Source organism: Oncorhynchus mykiss, chromosome 26, assembly GCF_013265735.2.
Source record: "Oncorhynchus mykiss isolate Arlee chromosome 26, USDA_OmykA_1.1, whole genome shotgun sequence".
NCBI classification, from domain to species: Eukaryota; Metazoa; Chordata; class Actinopteri; order Salmoniformes; family Salmonidae; genus Oncorhynchus; species Oncorhynchus mykiss.
In genome coordinates this window covers 46,577,739-46,599,015 of record NC_048590.1, presented here as the reverse complement: position 1 = coordinate 46,599,015, position 21,277 = coordinate 46,577,739, and the positions used below count along the sequence as shown (strand labels likewise).

The 21,277-nt window shown below is 40.9% G+C and overlaps 3 protein-coding genes and 1 pseudogene across 6 annotated transcripts in view; 2 read left to right on the top strand and 2 right to left on the bottom strand.

The window, feature by feature from the left end:
• The window catches only part of LOC110526774, a 79,086-nt gene extending 78,773 nt beyond the window's left edge, over nucleotides 1-313 (bottom strand). For 2 of the 3 annotated variants that reach the window (XM_036963296.1, XM_036963298.1), the window contains exon 1: nucleotides 170-313. In XM_036963296.1, coding sequence (XP_036819191.1) covers nucleotides 170-193 — 24 coding nt within the window. In that variant the 5' untranslated portion in view covers nucleotides 194-313. The remainder of the gene's footprint in view (nucleotides 1-169) is intronic. The other variant, XM_036963297.1, reaches the window with a different exon arrangement.
• A 235-nt stretch (nucleotides 314-548) lies between these two features.
• LOC118936480 lies at nucleotides 549-8,636 on the top strand (annotated as a pseudogene).
• A 62-nt stretch (nucleotides 8,637-8,698) lies between these two features.
• LOC110526776 (proteasome subunit alpha type-4) lies at nucleotides 8,699-12,688 on the bottom strand. Its single transcript, XM_036963300.1, has 9 exons — nucleotides 12,581-12,688; nucleotides 12,099-12,127; nucleotides 10,890-10,932; nucleotides 10,604-10,766; nucleotides 10,263-10,340; nucleotides 10,004-10,092; nucleotides 9,690-9,820; nucleotides 9,208-9,331; nucleotides 8,699-8,901 (listed from the first exon to the last, which is right to left on the bottom strand). The coding sequence occupies exons 2-9, from the start codon at nucleotides 12,099-12,101 to the stop codon at nucleotides 8,747-8,749; spliced, it is 786 nt and encodes a 261-aa protein (XP_036819195.1). The 5' UTR covers nucleotides 12,102-12,127; nucleotides 12,581-12,688; the 3' UTR covers nucleotides 8,699-8,746.
• A 2,112-nt stretch (nucleotides 12,689-14,800) lies between these two features.
• On the top strand, nucleotides 14,801-20,502 carry LOC110517597 (solute carrier family 25 member 44-like). Of its 2 annotated transcripts, none has more exons than XM_036963845.1 (4): nucleotides 14,801-14,935; nucleotides 16,832-17,503; nucleotides 17,773-17,900; nucleotides 18,235-20,502. In XM_036963845.1, exons 2-4 carry the CDS (start codon nucleotides 16,873-16,875, stop codon nucleotides 18,424-18,426), a joined length of 951 nt encoding a protein of 316 aa, XP_036819740.1. In that variant the 5' UTR covers nucleotides 14,801-14,935; nucleotides 16,832-16,872; the 3' UTR covers nucleotides 18,427-20,502. The 2 variants fall into 2 exon arrangements, with proteins under 2 accessions (XP_036819740.1, XP_036819739.1); XM_036963844.1 differs by lacking the exon at nucleotides 14,801-14,935 and adding an exon at nucleotides 16,000-16,210.
• Nucleotides 20,503-21,277: the final 775 nt, after the last annotated feature.

Below are 21,277 nucleotides of genomic sequence, written 5' to 3'. Positions count from 1 at the left end.
ATTTTTCATGTTGACATTATGAATCAATTATATTAAATGTGTGCATTTTTAAAGGGAGTTTAGCTGGCTAAATATGACCACTTTGAGCGCGCTAAAGTTAACTAGCTACGCATCGTCAGGCCCAGCCAAGTAATAGTGGACGACTTTTCCAGAAACTAATAATACTCACCTTAACACATTGAAGGCCTGCCATTGGGTGACAGGAGCTATATAACTATGCCTACTCAGTCGGTTACATTTACACTACGGAGAATAGGCTTTTGATAGCTGGGTTCAGCAGCTGCTCGTCTTCCAACACAGTATCGACGTTTTTGGGGAACTTTTTTTATAACTACGTTTTGATTTCCGCATTTCTACACTTTTTTTGTAACTACGTTTTGACTTCCGCATTTCTACACTTGTTTTACTGTTAGGTGTTGTAGCACCATCTGCTGGAAATTTGGAGGATTGATCACCAGGGAACTCCTGTTATGATCCCAGTTTTGTCTTTATACGGTGCACACAGGCCAGTCGGAGAGCAGTCCAGACCCATCTGCGCTGCACTTCAACACAAATATAGGACCGTCTTTAGGACTACTTGGCGCTTCACGGATGGTGAATTATTCTGCCGAATGTCTATTGAATAGCTATTGTTTTGGTTTGAAGGAAATTCCTTTTTCATTATTTTCTCGTAATGTCTGCCACTGAAGAGAGGTAAGAATTACTGATATTGTTGGTTTCATTTGCGTAACAGATTGATTACATGATTTGAACAACATTTAGCAAATATATGAATTAATATTGCAAACTTAATGTATGGTGAAATATGCTGCTGTCTAAAAACAGGAATATCTTACTTTTTACAGAGCAACAACACTTTTGCAGCTATTCTGTTGGTGTAATTCCTACAATAATTAATGCTGTTTTTTTAAGGGTGAGATTGTGCACTTCAACATATACATCTATTACTTAAAGTGATTGTTATTTGAAGTTTAAAAAATATATATATCCTGTGACCTGTGTATCTGATAATAATGACTCGTGTAGGTCACCAGGTATTATATCCCGTTTGTGAAAAGTACATGCATTCAAAACAGGGATAACATCTGTAGACAGACGGTCTGAAACCCGTGTTGCCCATTGTTCCTCAAAACAGGGATAACATCTGTAGACAGACGGTCTGAAACCCGTGTTGCCCATTGTTCCTCAAAACAGTGCATCATGTATGCCTCAGGAATCACTTTTATTGACTACTGGCTCAACAGCTTCATTTGAATGATTAATGAACCACTATCGAATGACAAAATATCAATAGCAAATCCATCTCCATTTTACATCACTGTAACATAGTTTTGTTCTTTGCATAGAGTAGTTTCTTTGCATAATTTTTTCCTTCAATCTCCTTTTTTAAACGTTACAAGCATTTCGCTACACCCGCAATAACATCTGCTAAACATGTGTATGTGACCAATACAATTTGATTTGATTCACAGCACATAGTAGGGCTATGAGAATCTCTGCCACAGCACAATTCCAGCCACCGGATCTGTCCCTGTTACACAACCGCTGCTTTATGCAGACTCCTCCCCCATAGAGAATTAGATAAGCCACTCAGAAATAGTACCCTTGCTTGAATGGATAGTAGACTCTCTCCTCCCACAGTGCAGCACCCTGAGATGCTGTTAATAATATGTGGGTGGTCAGTGGTCAGTTAGATGGACCTGAGCCCTACTTTTCTAGAAAGTTCTGTGATGTGTTGTCAGTATACAGCACAGGAGGTTAGTGGTACCTTAATTGGGAAGGACGGGCTCGTGGTAATGGCTGGAGCGGAGTCAGTGGAATGGTATCAACTACTATGTGTTTGATGCCATTCCATTTGCTCCGTTCCGGACATTATTATGAGCCGTCCTCCCCATCAGCAGCCTCCACTGGTATATAGGTCAGGTTAGAGGTTACATGTCCACTAGCACACACTAGGTCATGGTTTCCTAGCCAGGCTCTTAATTCCTGCCCTAATTCCCTCTCTGCCAGTGAGCTGTAAATAATGAGTTTTTTAAAGGTTGGTTTAGTACAATAATAGAAACATGTTACTAGTTTTGAGTGTGCATGCCAAATGTGGGGTGTTTTGAGTGAACAAACTCTGCTGACATTCTTCATTACATTTTTAATTGGTAGTACAATAGGCTACGTAGCTTTAATCCCAGCCTGCATATACAGTACAATAGCACTCTGAGGTGAAAGGCTTTTCTGGGTCAGGCTAGTGTCTCTACTGTTTTTATTTGAACTGGCACCCTATGCTAACTGACCATCCTATCCAAGGCCACTTATATTACAATAACTTTAGCATGACTTAGCCAACCTCACCTTGTTGCTCTGTGTATCGCCAGTCCCATGTTGGTGTCGTATATCGGCTGCTCCAAACGCCAGGCTCCAGGGCCTCTGTGGTGCTCCTGATGCCCCTCACCCACCGCTGAAGATCCCAGGTGGGCGAGGGACTGGCAGGGATCCTCCTCTCCATGTGCTCCTTCACAAAGTGAGTCCCTATAGGGCCCCATCCCAATAGCCAAACAATGTATTCTTCCTCTATTGAAGTTATCAATCAAAGACCTGAGAGAATTTGATTGGTTACAGCAATGGGGTTAGAAACGTAAATTTCACTAATCCAAACACATAGGTCATTATGGGAAGAAATTAGGAAGGATGTCTGTTTTAATAACCATGAGAATATTACAAAGAGGAATGTTAAAAATGAGCTAATTTTGTCAAAAAATACATTGCATCGTACTGTTTAGCTTTATCACCATAAGCCCACAGGCCTGTCACTTGATGCTCCATTTACCATTTGAGAGACTGCAGTCGGTGTACATGGTCTGTTTAGCTACTTGTTAACATGTTCAGGGATGTGGGTCACTGTGTCAGGTGCCAAAACCCACTCTCGTTAACCCAGAACGCTAGTGAACCACAAAATGACACGAGCCCAAAGACACTCAGCATTCCTACACACGCCCAAAAGCATGCTCTTAAAGTTAGGTTAATCCTTGCTACTTTTAGTAGTGAACAAGTGACCCTTGTACACAAGGACAAGTTTAATCCTAGACTGCCTGGAAAAGTGTCAAAATGGGAGAACAGGCAGAGAATGGCTTGAATATCCCTGTGTGTAATTTACAGGTTAATGTTGCTATGTGTACAGGTTAATGTCGCTATGTGTATCAGGTTAATGTTGCTATGTGTACAGGTTAATGTCACTATGTGTATCAGGTTAATGTCGCTATGTGTACAGGTTAATGTCACTATGTGTACAGTTTAATGTCACTATGTGTATCAGGTTAATGTCACTATGTGTACAGGTTAATGTCACTATGTGTACAGGTTAATGCCGCTATGTGTACAGGTTAATGTCACTATGTGTACAGGTTAATGTCACTATGTGTACAGGTTAATGTCACTATGTGTACAGGTTAATGTCACTATGTGTATCAGGTTAATGTCACTATGTGTACAGGTTAATGTCACTATGTGTATCAGGTTAATATCGCTATGTGTACAGGTTAATGTCACTATGTGTATCAGGTTAATGTCACTATGTGTACAGGTTAATGTCACTATGTGTATCAGGTTAATATCGCTATGTGTATAGGTTAATGTTGCTATGTGTATCAGGTTAATGTTGCTATGTGTATAGGTTAATGTTGCTATGTGTATCAGGTTAATGTTGCTATGTGTATAGGTTAATGTTGCTATGTGTATCAGGTTAATGTTGCTATGTGTATCAGGTTAATGTTGCTATGTGTATCAGGTTAATGTTGCTATGTGTATAGGTTAATGTTGCTATGTGTATCAGGTTAATGTTGCTATGTGTATCAGGTTAATGTTGCTATGTGTATCAGGTTAATGTTGCTATGTGTATCAGGTTAATGTCACTATGTGTACAGGTTAATGTCACTATGTGTATCAGGTTAATGTTGCTATGTGTATAGGTTAATGTCACTATGTGTATCAGGTTAATGTCGCTATGTGTATAGGTTAATGTCACTATGTGTACAGGTTAATGTCACTATGTGTATCAGGTTAATGTTGCTATGTGTATAGGTTAATATCGCTATGTGTATAGGTTAATATCGCTATGTGTATAGGTTAATGTTGCTATGTGTATAGGTTAATGTCACTATGTGTACAGGTTAATGTCGCTATGTGTATAAGTTAATGTCAGTCACTGTGTCGATCAAACAGCAATGATGAAGAGAGTAATTCTGCTGGAGGTCCATTGGTTAGAAAAATATTACACTCATAGGCAATAATCGTAACAACAGGAATCCCTTATTGAGATAGATGCTAGATCAGGCTAAAGTGTAACCGATCTAGTTCCTAGATAGAAAGCTGACAAAGACAAATGTTATGGGTCAAAACCTTGTCCATCTAATAACTGTGGAAGATCTGTATCGAACAGTGTGCCAACACGTTTTGCTTCCCTCTCTCAGGATGGAAGGCTGACAGTGACCCAGGTGACCTCTGTGCGTGGATCTCTCCCCATCCTGCACTTTCACTACCAGCTGAGCGAGCAACGCAATGCATGCTGGGAGACTATGTTCACCTCAAACAGCCTCTTCCTGGAGATCCCAGAGGGGTCACTCCCTGAGGGCAGCAAAGAGGGGTGAGGAGGAACTGCCATCTATCCTTGCTGGCTTTATAGTCATGCATACATATACCTGTTATAACCATGCATTATTCCATCAGTAAGGCTGGAATTAAATCTAAGATTTTAAATTAAAAAACGTGCACTTTAAAACAACAACAAACAAACAACAAATGATTATTTACGATGACGGCCTTCCAAGAGACAAAAGACCTCCTGCGGGCCGGGGGCTGGGATTAGAAATACAATGTAGGACAAAACACGCATCACGACAAGAGACACCACTACATAAAGAGAGACCTAAGACAACAACACAACATGACAACACAGCATGGCAGCAACACATGACAACACAGCATGGTAGCAACACATGACAACACAGCATGGCAGCAACACATGACAACACAGCATGGCAGCAACACATGACAACAACACATGACAACACAGCATGGCAGCAACACATGACAACACAGCATGGCAGCAACACATGACAACACAGCATGGCAGCAACACATGACAACACAAAATGGTAGCAACACAACATGACAACACAGCACGGTAGCAACACAACATGACAACATGGTAGTAGCACAACATGGTAGCAGCACAGACACGGTACAAACATTGTTGGGGACAGACAACAGCACAAAGGGCAAGAAGGTAGAGACAACAATACATCACATTACACAAAGCAGCCACAAGTGTCAGTAGGAGTGTCCATGATGGAGTCCTTGAATGTTGTGATGGAGATAAAACAGTCCAGTTTGAGTGGTTTTTCAACTCGCTCCAAATGGTACAGAACATCTAGCCGCTCGAGAGCACCCTTACCTGTCGATCTATAAATTACGTCTCCGTAATCTAGCATGGGTAGGGGGTGAGGAGCGATTGCGATAGAGGAAACAAAGTCTAGATTTAACCTTAGCCTGCAGCTTGGATATGTGCTGTACTGGGTGGAGCCACAGAGGACTACTTTGGGAGAATCCTGCATATTTCAGTGTACATGAGTATGGAAGGGAACACAAAGGAGCAACACTTACATTTGAGATACACCCCCATCTTCTTTCCCCTCTTCTCTCTTATCAGACTCACCAGTCTCCTCATGTTCTCGGAAGAAAAGTTAGGAGTCAGCCACGTGTTTCTGTGGTTCTCCAAAAGCAGAGTGGATCAAGGTATGTCGAAGTCCAGACACATTTTCTTTCATGTGTAGTGTATACATCTAGCCCTTCTTTGGACACTGTTAACAAACGTCCAAACGAGCTTCAATGCCATACAACACTCCGTCCGTGGCCTCCAACTGCTCTTAAATGCTAGTAAAACTAAATGCATGCTTTTCAACCGTTCGCCGCCCGCACCCACCCGCCCGACTAGCATCACTACTCTGGACGGTTCTGACTTAGAATATGTGGACAACTACAAATACCTAGGTGTCTGGTTAGACTGTAAACTCTCCTTCCAGACTCATATTAAACATCTCCAATCCAAAATTAAATCTAGAATCGGCTTCCTATTTCGCAACCTCCTTCACTCACGCCGCCAAAACATACCCTCGTAAAACTGACTATCCTACCGATCCTCGACTTCGGCGATGTCATTTACAAAATAGCCTCCAACACTCTACTCAGCAAACTGGATGCAGTCTATCACAGTGCCATCCGTTTTGACAGCCAAAGCCCCATATACCACCACTGTGACCTGTATGCTCTCGTCGGCTGGCCCTCGCTGCATATTCGTCGCCAGACCCACTGGCTCCAGGTCATCTATTAGTCTGTTAGGTAAAGCTCTGCCTTCTCAGCTCTCTGGTCACTATAACAACACCCACCCGTAGTATGCGCTCCATCAGGTATATCTCACTGGTCATCCCCTAAGCCAACACCTCACCTTTCCTTCCAGTTCTCTGCTAGTGACTGGAACGAATTGCAAAAATTACTGAAGTTGGAGACTTATATTTCCCTCACCAACTTTCAACATCAGCAATCTGAGCAGTCAACCGATCACTGCAGCTGCACATAGCCCATCTGTAAATAGCCCATCCAATCTTCCTACCTCATCCCCATATTGTTTTTATTTACTTTTCTGCTCTTTTGCACACCAGTATTTCTACTTGCACGTCATCATCTGCACATCTATCACTCGTGTTAATTTACTAAATTGTAATTACCTCGCTACTATGGCCTATTTATTTCCTTACCTCCTCACGCCATTTGCACACACGGTATATAGACTTATATAGACTTTTTTTTCTATTGTGTTATTGACTGTGCTTGTTTATTCCATGTGTTGTTTGTGTCGCACTGCTCTGCTTTATCAGTTGTAAATGAGAACTTGTTCTCAACTAGTCTACCTGGTTAAATAAAGGTTAAATTTAAAAAATTAAGTGCTTTATATTAGACACATTATTCAATTAGTTGAATGATTAATTGATAAAAATGAATGTCACATTAGTGACTTCTAACCATACTAGTGTTAAAAAAAAACATCAGGAATAATGCAAAGTGCACACTAAAATTGAAAAAGGGAAACTGAATTTAGAGATGGTCTGAACAGTCACGTTAACAATCCTGTTTTCTACGTCTTTCCAGCACTTCTTACCAGGACTTTCCACTACATAGGGTTTGAGATTGTGAAACCAGGCCACCCTCTGATACCACCCCGAGCAGACCTTGTGTTTTTGGGCTACTCCATGAGTCCAACATGCCCGGAGTCAGAGGAAGATTGATGTTTGGGTTGATCAGGAGGGGATCACTCATCTTTGCTGACCCAATAGTCTCTTTTCCATGCCTAACTGACCTTTATGTTTTTTTCCTGTGGTGGTGATAGGAAACAAGAAAAGGAATCTATTTAAGCATATTGGGACAAGACCCGCCTCTCTCTTCCTCTCTGCACTTCTCATATGTAGTGCTGTAGTCATGACGGAGAGCAAGCCATTAATTCTGTAGACCTCTTCAGTGATAGAACCTTCAAGGAGATAACCAAAAAGATTGATCCTATTAGGCGGCTGCGTTCTTGACGTCTTGCATGTTGTCGCCTGTGTGGCTCAGTTGGTAGAGCAGGGTTGTGGGTTCGATTCCCCCTGAGGAGCAGTATGAAAAAATATGCACTCACTACTTTTAAGTCTTTTTGGATAAACGCATCTGCTAAATGACTAAACTGTAAATGTTGCCACAGCTTCTAGTACAAGTGGGACACTCAGTGCTAAAAATATTAACTTAAACTCCACAGTGCAGCTAAAGGTGAGGGACTGTGATAATATAAAACAGTGTACTGGAAGAGGGGGCTAAGGGCAATATGGCACATATTGGAATCTAGACTTCTGGATAATTAAATTACGGGTATGCTTTCAGGACTATTTCTTTGACTGAACCGATGCAACTAATGTATTTTAAAGTGCAAATGTCTCTGTTGTCTTGAATTGAGTGATTGATCCATGTAAACTCCCATTATTGACAGATTTAGCAGAGGTCAGGGGAGCACTTAATACATACTGTGTACTGGACTCACTTTCCACTCTGCTTGTGCATTCAGTTGAGAAGATTAGGCTGCACGTGTGAAAGCAAGAACCTACATTCCCCTGTTGCTGATACAACTTACATTCTATGCACACACTCTTCCTACTTTTTATACTATTGTGTCCTAGAATTTCTATATACATTTTAGATTTCCATGTTCATGTAATGACACTAAAGATGGAATAAAATTCCTGTTATACCTCTGTTCTTGTCGGTATTGTGTTTTGGAACTTTACACATGGGCTGTTAACTAGTGTTATGATGTGAATCCAAGTATATTGCATATAAGTATACTGATTGTTCGAAGTGAAACAAGCTGAACTTAATAACAAGTGCTTTAAAATGTTTTGCAACTGTGTGCCCTACTAAACATGACCCAGTTCACAACAGTGAAATTCTCTAAACAAATCTTTCCCGTGCCTTGGCTTTTTCTGGGGGTGGGGGGGTTTACTGCAGTCTTCAAAGTATTTCTGAGAAGTCTGCCTGGATACACAATAGTTATCACACCATAATAAAACTAGAGATTCTATCAGCACATTTGGTTTCAATATGTTAATAAAGAAAAAGACAAACGAGCGCGTAACACATTACGGGATTTATTAGGAAAGGATGAATTCTAAATACGTGTTTATTTGTCCTTCTCCTTCTGTTCTTTGTCTTTCTTGTCCTTCTCGGCCTTGGCCTCTTCAGCCTCGTGTCGTTTGATCAGCTCCTCCACCTCTTTCTGTTTCAGCACCTTGATCTTGGTCTTTCCGTCTTCTCGCGTCAGGGTGGCTATTTCCACTGGGGAGGTCAAGATATCCATGAGTCATACAGTCTGTGTTCATATCTCAGGCTGCATTACAGACGTATCGCTTAATATGCATATCTCTAGACACACAACATATTTATTATACACAGTATGTGTGCATGATGTACAACAGCTGATGATGTCTAATGTTTTAGACATCATCACTAGCCTACTCTCCATAGAACAGCTGTGAATTAGGAGAACAGTGTCCCACTCTACACAACATCTCCAGTCTGTTTACTCAGTGTGCTCCAGGACGGGCTCAGGAGTGGTTTAGAACGATCAGGTGTAGATCTTACCTTTCTCCGCCGAGAGCTTGCTGACGTCCATGGTCTTGTTCAGGACTTTGACGGCCAACGCCAGGGCAGAGGACAGCGACATCTCACCCTCTTTGAAATCCTGCTTCAACATGGACACTGCAGCCTGGGGGGGGGGGGAATACAACATTATTTATACAAATGGGTGGGTCTAATCCTGAATGCTGATTGGTTAAAATCGTTTTCCAGGTGGTGTCTATTCCACAAGTTACCACAGGCAAAAACCTCAGTATCACTTGATGAGATAATTGGGTCTAGTTTCATTGAGAGGGAGTATGCCACTTGACATCCAGCAAAGGAGGTGAATTATTGAAATATTATGCCATAAAAGTATTGGCTATATGTTAATTCCCAGTCAACACTGTAGCACCATCTACTGTGACGTTTCACGTCTTTACTTTGTGGCAATGCTGCTGCCTAAACGTGTGCATTGTGCCAATGTTGATGACAGCAAACAGGCTTACCGCACTGTTGTTGCCGATGCAAGTAGCCTTCCAGCCTCCATAGTTCCCACTGGGGTCACTCTGGTACAGCTGGAAGCCGTAGTGTTTGTCCCAGCCCATGTACAGCAGAGACACTCCAAACGGCCTCTTCCCTGAAGACACACAACACATCAAATACAATCAAACCTGTGCTTAACCTAACTGTACTCTAATGACTCTGGTATGTTATTTTCCAAACAGCCCTTTGGTCCAATATGGTTTCAGCAAGTGTAACCAGGGTGGTGTTTACTAGAGAACCCAACTGAGGTGTTAATGTCATTTGTCTTATAGCTAACCTCCAAACTGTGTGTAGGCCTGTTTGATGTCACACAACGCTGTCACCAACTGCTCACAGGGGATTGGCTCCTGGTATTGCAGTAGATATCTGTGTGAATTAAATAACACATACACATCATCTGTCAGATAAACAGACACAGTGCTAGATTACTAGAGATGCCTTGTTGGTCTTGCACTAACACTGTACATTGCTTTGTATACAAATTAATGAACAAATGGGTCACAGGTAGAGACCGCGGACTTTACTACCCAACGTACCTCTGTGCTATTAGCCTCAGCTCATTGGTTAGAACGTTAGCATCGGAGGTGATTCCGGCAACACTGCAAGCCATGTCTCTGAAAGGATAAAGGTTACGACACCAAATCACAGAGCAGCCCATGGGTATAATGTAGCAGCATGTCTGACATCACCAGAGTAGGAGTGCTGCCCTAAGATCAGTTTTTCTGATCATAATCATCATAATAATAATGCAGACCTGATCCTAGATCAACACTCCTAGTCTTGAGATGCTTTATGAGAAGATCCTGATCTGTATTGTTGGCATGCTAATAGCAGTGCTACATACACGCCTGGCAAGAGAGACTATGGTCATACTCACTCATTGAGCTTGTAGATCTTCTCTGAGAAGAAAACCTCATCAAGCAGCTTGTGTATGTTCCGTCTCTCTGCAGCCAACAGCACTCCGTCATTGGCTAAAATCCCAAGACATGAGCCGGCGTGTCCAATAGCCTCCATGGCATACTCCACCTGATATAAGCGTCCTGTAAAACAGCAACAATGAATTGTTATGGTTGGTCAGAGGAGAACACTTGACAATATAGTCTTGAATGTGATGGTAACATTGATTATGGACAGTAAATCGTTATTAGAAAGATAACACTTGCCTTCAGGTGAGAAAATGGTAGTCCGGGAATCATATCTACGAGACTACAAAAACAAATAAGTGTTAACAATTTCCCAAGAAAGCACCCAAGTAAAAGTTGCAAGGTAGTCAATTGCATCACATTAAACATGTACAGGTAAGTGCCAAAGTAAAGGAAACACGAGTAAATGAGAGATACAAGGTATATTGAAAGCAGGTGCTTTAACAGATGTGGTTCCCGAGTTAATTAAGCAAATACAAATAAAAAAAGTACCCCGTTTTTTTGGCTACCATGGCTAGAAGAAGAGATCTGTGTCTGAAAGAGGGGTCTCAAAGGAGCATAGGGGGTTTAAAGGGTGTGTGTGTGTGTGTGTGTGTCTCAGTCACCGGATCTCAACCCAATTGAAGACTTATGGGAGATTCTGAAGTGCCTGAGACCACCATTAAACAAAATGAAATGATGGAAGTTCTCATAGAAGTATGGTGTCACATCCCTCCAATAGAGCTCCAGACACTTGTAGAATCTATGCCATTGGGCATTGCTGCTGTTCTGGCCGCTCGTGGTGGTCCAGCGCCCTATTAAAGTTGCACTATGAAGAAATCGCTCCGCCATTTCCTGGTTGCTAAAAGTTCTAACCGTTTGCCTAATTTTAGTTTGACAAAATAAGCTATAGTGTAGAGCCCTCAAACTCAACTCTGGACCTCGACGCCAGTTCCACTACTATTGTTTTTTTCTCTTCCATTGTCGCTCTCTGGTCAGAGACTGATTTAGACCTGGAACACCAGGTGGGTGCAGTTAATTATCAGGTAGAACAGAAAACCAGCAGGCTCCAGACCTTGTAGGGTCAGAGTTGAATATCCCTGGTGTAGAGAATCATTGTATCATCTAAACCACTGTGAAATATATTTTCCACAACCAAAAATATTGTCTTTTCAGCTGTTTGAAACTGGTACAAAACAGAAAGTAAAAGATGCAAAAACAAAACGTAACGAAAAAAAGCATTGAAATAACGCACATAGAACAGATCTACTGCGTCTTAGACTTGCTTTGAAGTAGAATGATAAATCTATAACTCACATTTCTGTGAATTTGGTCGGGTCGCCCAAAAAGTTACATATTGACACTTTAAGACACTATGTTGGTGTTTCCTTTATTTTTGAAGTTACTTGTACATTACAGATGGGGTGAGAACCATGAGTTAACCATACGTTAACGTAGCTAGCTACTTACCATGATTCAGCCTGCCTGTAAAATAAAACCTGCGAAACAAATAATTCCAATAATATTAATGAAGTTCCATAATGCCTAGCTCAAAACAATAAGTGCTGCTGTCAAAAGGGGCATGGCAAATCATAACTACTGTTTATTAGACAGGGGCTGGTAAATTAGCGAACTATATTATTTGATTAAATTATAGCTAGCTAGCCAATTAGAAGGTTAACATATAGCTACAGTAGTAGCTCAATTAGCTAGAGTAACGTTAGTCAGCAAACGTTAGCGAAGTAACGTTAATTCATTCATACAAGGCAAATGTTAAACAGAAATATGCTTGCTAGCTAGCATGCTAACCCTTAGCTAGCTATCTTCACAATGACTGGATAGGCTAGCTGACTTTTGGCGCCGTTTTAACAAGAAGTCACTTTTTGGCAATTTATGATATTTTTATAGTAAACATGTGGCTAAACAGACAGGAATATAAAACAGCTATTTACCTTAGCTAGCCTGATGTTGTAGTTTGTTGCTGACACACCGCTGGGAAGCAAGCAAGAATAACTAAGAACTTCCGGGTCCGGTATTTTTTGGAGTCCTTCTGAATAAAAGTTCCGTCCTATATACTTTGTAAATGAATAATTACGGTGTAAATGTGCACAATTAATTATATTTTATACTAGTTATCATACAAAGAAAAATGTAAAGTATTTATATAAGATATGTCTTTTTTTCTTTTTTCTTTACATATTGCACAATAAAGAGTTATCTGTAGGTAGAATGGGGGGGGGGGGGGGGGGGGGGGTCCATTCTACTTAGGGACACTTCAAGTTTCCTCTGGGTGTAAACCAGTGGAGGCTATTCAGAGGAGGAAGGGAAGGACCATCCTCAATGAATTTCAACAAAATAAAAATTGTGAAACATTGCATTTATCTTTTTTTTTTAGAAAGAACTATACTAAATATATTCACGTCACCAAATAATCTATGAAAACACACTGTTTTGCAATGAAGGTCTACAGTAGCCTCAGCAGCACTCTGCAAGGTAGCACCATGGTGTAGCCAGAGGACAGCTAGCTTCTGTCCTCCTCTGACTTCAATACAAAACCTTGGAGGCTCATGGTTCTCACCCCCTTTTTAAAAACCTTTTTTTTTTTATTAACAACAAATCAGTACAGAAAGTACAGGAGGGAACACAAGTATATATAGATGATATACAATGGACAATCGAGCTAGGGTGTACAATATCACATTACACAATGACCACAATGACACAAGGACCTTAAGGGACATACATACACTTACAATTCTAACAGTTTTTTTGTTAGTAGAGTATTTAACTGTCTTAAAATACAGTTACATTTATTTTTGTAGGGTAAGATAATGTGGTTTTTTGTTTGTAAATGTACATTTGTGTATATGAAATTTGGCCAAAAGAATAATGAAATTAATTACATAAAAATGTTTCAGCTTATTTCTAACGTATGTAAAGAATCCAAGCAGTACATCTCTCCACAATAGTGTAAAATCTTCATAAATGTGTTCAATTGTAAACCTACTGATGTCTTGCCACAGTTTTCTTACATTAATAAAATGACAAAAAAGATGCAACACTGTTTCTGGGTGGTCATTACAAAAGGAGCTATTTGAGTTGATGTTTCCTTAAACTTCTTCAAATAGTGGTTGGCATGATAATATTTATGAATAATTTTAAAGGAAGCTTCCTTAATTTTGTTAACAAGTAGGTATGTGTGTGGCAACATCCAAACTTTTTTCCAACAGATATTATCAATAAATCCATTCCAATGAGGCATGACATAAGGTACACAACATCCTGCTGAAACAAGGTTCGTATCGATCTGTTGTTGAATGGACCAAAAGAGAATCAAATCTTTCCTACTGATGAGTCAACAGGGTCAATAGAAGGTAGGCTCTGAGGGCCAGGTCTTGACACGTTCCTGAATAACAGAGCAACACCTGAAGGAATGGCATCTAAAACAATTGCGAAATCTTTAGGTGTTACAGGACCTTGTAAAGTGATAAGAATTCCTTATAACTGAGTAAAAGACCCTCTGGTTCTCACCCCCTTCCATAGATTTACACAGTAATTATGACAACTTCTGAACGATGTACTCCAACCTATCAGATCTCTTGCAGCATGAACTGACAATGTTGTCCACCCAATCAAAGGATCAGAGAATGCATCTAGTACTGAAAGCATAGCTAGCACTGAAGTGCATAAAATGTTGTGAGTAGTTAGTAATCGTACATTAGCAATTTATGTTATTAGTAACTACTGTTGTTGGTTTGGCGTCAAATAAGCCACTCTTTATGTGTTATTTGCCGAATCTCAGTTTTCCATGTGGGTTTTATGATGTAATGTCAACTTTATACATTTATATCCCTGAAACATTCCATTTCCAACTCACTCACAGCAATTCTCCATAAATCTGCTATGGATTACCCAGAATCCCATTCCTTTATCACTCAGTGTATTATACAATGTAAACACACTACTCTACCAGGAGGTGGCATAATACCCATTTTATGCAGGAATTTAACTGCACCGTTACAGAGGCAAGAGTGTGCAAGGCGTTATTGTCTGTCTGTCACATTGATCACTCTAATTTCTCTCGACCAGTGCGCCTACACTTTCATTTGTAGGCTAGGTTGAAGCAACCTCACGATGGGTATAGGGAATATTTGAGTATCATGTAGTAACCTATCGATGTTACATTGAGCTGGGTGAATGGAATATGAATGACAGTCATCCAATATGCTGTAATAGAAATAAGGCGCAAAAATAAATGAGGTTTTCCCTCATCTTAAAGGTAAACTGTGTTGATTTGGAAATTAAAGGTGAGTAGAATGGACCTCCTTTTTACTACTGCGACACAACGTACAGATAATTGTGTACGGTGCAATATGTATTGTCGGTATGAAAAAACGATTGGATTCAAACTGATTGGCCACTTTAAGGGCTGATTAGCAGCGACGCTCATCTCGTGTAATGCCGCGTTCAAAACAATGGGGAACTCTGAAAAATACGAGGTCAAATCAAGTCCCATTTATTTTGAATCCACGGAAGTCGGAGATTTCACTTTTGTATATTATCTACTTCACTTGCTTTGGAAATTTTAACATATGCAAAAGAAGCCCCTTGAATTGAATTGATTTCCGAGTTGTTTTGAACGCGGCACAATCTGTGGATTTGGAAACTAAAAGTCTTCCTGAGTAGAATGGACCGCCTTTTACTGCGCCACAAAGCACATGAAATTGTGTACTACTGTGCAGTATGTTCAGTATGAAAAACGTACTGAATATCATGCAATACAAATGGACTAATTAACAATGGGATTTAAACGTGTTTTCTAAAGTTGATTATTGTAATTATACGAAATATTGTTATTACTATTATTATTAATAGTAGAATAAATCATGTTTTGTTATTTGTATTACGTTAAGACCTGACCCATGATAACTATCTAATAATCATTATTTTAAATGCTGTTAACAATAATGTCAATTATAAACATTTATTTGTCCTATGAAGGCGATTCACTTTATTAAATTTTTCATATTGTTAAACAAAATTCTAAGTCTGCTAACATTTCCTCATAAAATGTTACGAATTTCGTCCATTTGTATTATTTTTCATTGCGGGACTTTGATTTTGAAGGAAAAGCACGGAGGTTACGGCCTTAATTCTTGCTATGTTTTACTTATTCCTGTTGGCTGAACCGAGGTCTGACACACGGGGCATGGAGTTTAGAAAACACTATATCTCATTGGCGAAGAACCGGTCGAAGAAAATACAGTACAGCGCCATCTATCGTCAAGGTGGTGTCTCTGTGGTAGCGCAGTACAGTGGAGGAGAAAAGTTCAATTATTACAAAAGCCCCTCGCTTGCTGAGCAAAACGAGAAAAAAAACGCCACCTGCTGGAAACCACAAATGTTTTTCCCAGTTAACCCTCTCGCGTTGCCTCTTCCTCTCTGGTTTAGTTCTCCAACATAACATCAAATCATAACCCGGACAGATAGCTCTAAATTCGGTATCGCTTTCCTCACCTGCTGATATGGAATTGCTATTCCGACTATGTACATAATATTTTGATATACATTTGTCCAACGAGGTAAGTTAACGTTAGCCTGATTGCTAGCAAGGAAATCAACCAACGCATAGCTGGCTAGCTAACGATAGCTAGTGACTGGATGCATTATTATTAGCCAGCTAGCTAGCCAATTTGTGGTTACATACAGTCTGACCTACTGTTTACACATGCACAAGTATTCAACCTATGCATTGTTAGTTAGCTACTATTTCAGTGTTATTTCCGGATTGCGCGATTGACAATAGGCTCTTTGGTTTAGGGAACATTGTGTCCTGTGACCTGCAACTAGCAGTTGCAACACTCTATCTGTTTTTACCTTGTCATGCTTTTAATAACATAGTCATGACTGCTACGAAGCAGTACAGTGTGTGTATGACCTTTGATCCTTCCTAACACAAACCCAGTCAATTTAGACATCGCTCATTTCCCAAGGAGACTTGGGAGATAATGAGGGACACACCACACAACACAGGCCTTGTTTTCTGATGTAGTAGTTTGTGAATAATTTTCATGATACTGGTACAACCTTCAGACCTACTGCCATCTTTAATTCATTCAAAGTGGATGCATTCAAGACTTCAAATGTTGTGCTACCTCGTGGAGGAAACCGTTGACAGTGTTGTGTGGTCTGTATTTCCCCAGGTAGAGGCTAGTCTGATGAGGGGGCTCTCCAGAAAGGCAGGATGCAACAGAACAGGAACATCCAGATCATTGAATGGGAGGACCTGGACAAGAGGAAGTTCTACTCCTTCGGGGTATTCATGACCATGACCATCCGGGCCACCGTCTACCCGGCCACCCTCATCCGCACCAGGCTGCAAGTGCAGAAGGGTAAGTCGCTCTACAACGGGACCTTCGATGCCTTCTGCAAGATCCTGCGGGCCGAGGGCGTGCGGGGCCTCTACCGTGGCTTCATGGTCAACACCTTCACTCTCATATCGGGCCAGGCTTACATCACCACCTACGAGCTGGTGAGGAAATACGTCTCCAACTATTCCAAGGACAATACCGTCAAGTCTCTGGTGGCAGGTGGCGCGGCGTCCCTGGTCGCACAAACCATCACTGTCCCCATAGACGTGATTTCCCAGCAGCTGATGATGCAGGGCCAAGGGAAGCACCTGACTCGCTTCCGGGTCAAGGTCAAAACCGAGGCTGACGGGAAGACAAAAATGGCATTTGGCCAAACCAGGAACATGATTGCTCAGATCTTTGCGGCCGACGGTTTCCGAGGCTTCTACAGGGGATATGTGGCCTCCCTTCTAACATACATCCCAAATAGCGCGGTCTGGTGGCCTTTTTATCACTTTTACGCAGGTAAATAGGAGTGTTTGTTTACAAGGATATTTCTCCAAGGATGGAGTTCCCGGACACAGGTTAAGCCTGGTCCTGGACAAAGCGCTTCATTGAGCTTTGAGTCCTGGGGTAGGCTTAAACCGGGAAACCATCCCTTAATGTTATTATTAGTAGTTTCTTCAAGAAGGGTCTGAGATTAATAATGTCTTATATCATTATAGTCCCTATAGTCAACATACATTGTCTATAAGTAGCATTTCAAAGCACAAATCTTTCACAACGTTTCACAGAACAGCTATCCAAAATGGCGCCCAGTGACTGCCCTCATCTACTACTCCAAGCCATGGCCGGACCACTAGCTGCTGCGACTGCTTCCACTGTCACCAACCCCATGGATGTGGTCAGAGCTAGAGTGCAGGTAGAGTGCAACTTCAGCTAAAAGCACTAGTGGAATGTAATGGGGTAAAGGGTCTGTTTGGATAGCCACATGTGGCCATCATTGGGGCCACTGTTTTCTCTAACAGATGTTCGTGGCACAGAGTCTAATCAGGGATAGGCAACCCTGGTCTTGGAGTGCCACAGGCACATTATTATTATTATTTTGATTCAACAAAATCCTGCAGTGGCTGTTCCACTCCACGACCAGAGTTTCCTACCCCGGGTCTAAATCCTGGCATAGCAAATCGAATTTTACACAAAAATAATTTACATGAATAAATACCTTTGTAACAACAGCCTTGTGTGGGTGGCAGGTTGAAGGCAGGACCTCCGTCATCGAGACTTTCAGGCACCTGCTGGCAGAGGAGGGATTCTGGGGGATGACCAAAGGGCTGTCTGCACGCATCATATCCTCCATTCCCACCGCCATCGTTATGGTCGTGGGCTACGAAACCCTCAAGAGAGTGAGCCTGAGACCGGAGCTGGTCGACTCCAGACACTGGTAGAGGACATTAGCACCCAATTCCAAATCGACCCCTAGCCCAAACCCTCTATGCCCAGGTGAGGGGGTTAGGGGATAGGTTTTACCAATATGGAAATAGCTACAAATTTCTCACTTGAATTTTCACCACATTGTCTATACAATCATAGTGGGTAAGGGACACAGATGAATTTGGGATTAGAAAGGGTTGTTGTGGCCCTGATTCCAATTTGGCCTCTAGAGCTCCCCTGACCTCACCGCTACATAGGTGATAGCAATAGAGCACAATATTGGCCCAAGGACTGAAATGGAACTGGGCCAACAAGCTCTGCCTGCTTCTATTCCTTAATGGCTTCCTTGTCCTTATCATTTTGTTTGCCTTTTAAATTACTGCTGCCTTTTAGTGGGGATTTTTATCTTAAATTGTAAGTGAATGAGGGAACAGTAGTTTGAGATGTGATGTCATTACAATGTGTAATGTGACCGGTGCTGAGCGATTAACCGAAATGTTGGTTGTTTTTCATTTTTGAAGGAACTAATTGACTAATGTCTGTTGAATTATTTGAAACCATTTAGTTGTTTTTTTTGTCTGAGCGCTATGCACAGTTTTTCTTCCGATAAATCAGATCAAGCCCGAACTGTGCAATGGAGTTGTAGTTTCCATAAAAACATGCCTTGTTTACTTTGAAGAACTACTCAAATAGTGATTTTGTCAGACAGCATTGGGCAGCAGCTCTGTAAAGATGACATGACTTGGAATGAAATAAAGACATCAGAAAGGCTTAAAACAAATGAAATATTGAATTAAAGTCGTGAATAAATGATGCTTAATAAGTGATAAGCAGTAATGGGCAGTCACTACTGTCATGGGACTTTTAATTGTTTTATTCTGTGTTACAGTATTCAAACCACATAATGAGCAGTGCATTTAATGTAAAAAATAAAATAAAAATTTAAGAAAACGTAAAATTTTTTAATAATCAAACCAAACCGACCTCAAAAAGTAATCGCTCAGCACTAGTTGGTTCCTTCGGTATAAACACTGGACTTATCCATCACTTCTAATGTATTTCTACTGTCTTAGTAATAGGATAGATGCTCTTCAATCTGTTTATAGCTGCCCTCTGTAGCCTTTATCAGGTTTAGTTCTAGGAGGTAGCAACAGCAAATTGCATACACAAGTTCAGCTCAAACACACAGGACAAAACAACCAATTAGGGCACATGTTCCTCTTCTTCTTTGACTTTTCACTTGCAAAGACCCTCCCCTTTAGTCCTCCCAACCTAATCTCGTCCACCCAGCCAGCTCTCTAACAATTGAGCCTGGGGTTGGACAAGGTTACTCCCAGCACAAAATAAAGTAGCTGGTTAATGATATAATTATTATATTAGAAGTAGTACATATAACTTTGGGGTGTTTAGGGCAGCCATCTTATTGTGAATTAAAGAAATATGTGATGTGATCCTGTAAATGATACTGTTAAAGCACATTGTTTCCAATTGTCTTCACCTCAACTCCAATATTCAATAGTTTGACCCTGGTATTTACCATTGCTGCTGTGGCAATATTAGCAATATTCAACTAATGTTGTACTGAACAATCACGGTTGTTGGCCAATATGTGAAATGCTAACTGTTGTAGTTTAAAATGTTCAGTAAATGACTTTTCTGATGGTTTCAGGGTTGGTACTTTGGGAGGGATTTGTTGTTAGTGTGCTGGACCACCAGTGAAGTGCTCTTTAAAGGAAGCCATGTGAGATGAGGACTCCAGGCAGAGAACAAGATGAGGCATGTCCCTTTGTGTATTGTGGCAGTAAACCTCTGAGTGCAATCTATGTATTAACTTAATCACTTCCAGCTCAAACGTGTGGTTGCACAATGTACATTTCTTTGAATTTGTCAATATATTATTGTCTTAAAAGAAAATGTTCTGAAGTTATTTATTGAAGAAAAAAAATGTATTTTGATATTTCTCTGGACAATAGCAAAGGTTCAAACGATACTGAAGAAAAATATAAACGCAACAATTTCAAAGATTTTACTGAGTGACGTGACTGGAAATACACAGATACTTTAAAATAAATGGGTCTCACAATGTGCCTCAGGATCTCGTCATAGTATTTCTGTGTATTTCCCATCGATAAAATGCAATTGTGTTCGTTGTCCGTACCTTATGCCTGCCCATACCATAACCTCACCACCACCATGGGGCACTCTGTTCATAATGTTGACATCAGCAAACTGCTCACCGACATGACACCATACACGTGGTCTGCGGTTGTGAGGCCAATTGGACGTACTGCCAAATTCTCTAAAATGATGTTGAAGGTTTTTGGCAGAGAAATTAACATTAAAGTCTCTGGCAACAGCTCTGGTGGACATTCCTGCTGTCAGCATGCCAAGTACACACTCCCTCAACTTGAGACATCTGTGGCATTGTGTTGTGTGACAAAATGGCACATTTTATAGTGGCCTTTTATTTTCACCAGCACAAGGTGCACCTGTGTAATGATCATGCTGTTTAATCAGCTTCATGATATGGCACACCTGTCAGGTGGATGGATTATCTGGCAAAGCAGAAATGCTCACTAACAGGGATGTAAAGAAATGTGTGCACAACATTGGAAATAAATACGTTTTTTGGGCATGAAATGGGACCAACACTTTACATGTTGCGTTTAAATTCTTCTTCAGTGTGGCTTACATCTTACTTACCTTCTAGGTTCATTTATGTACATTAGTATTTCTGTCTCAAATACTCTTGTCATGTATTGGAAAGGGCACTTGTTATGGGCAACAAGGCTACCCTCTTTAGAGGCTTGTTTTGTAAATCCATGCTCCCCTAGGGTGAGTAGAGACTGTAATTTGACTTCAAAG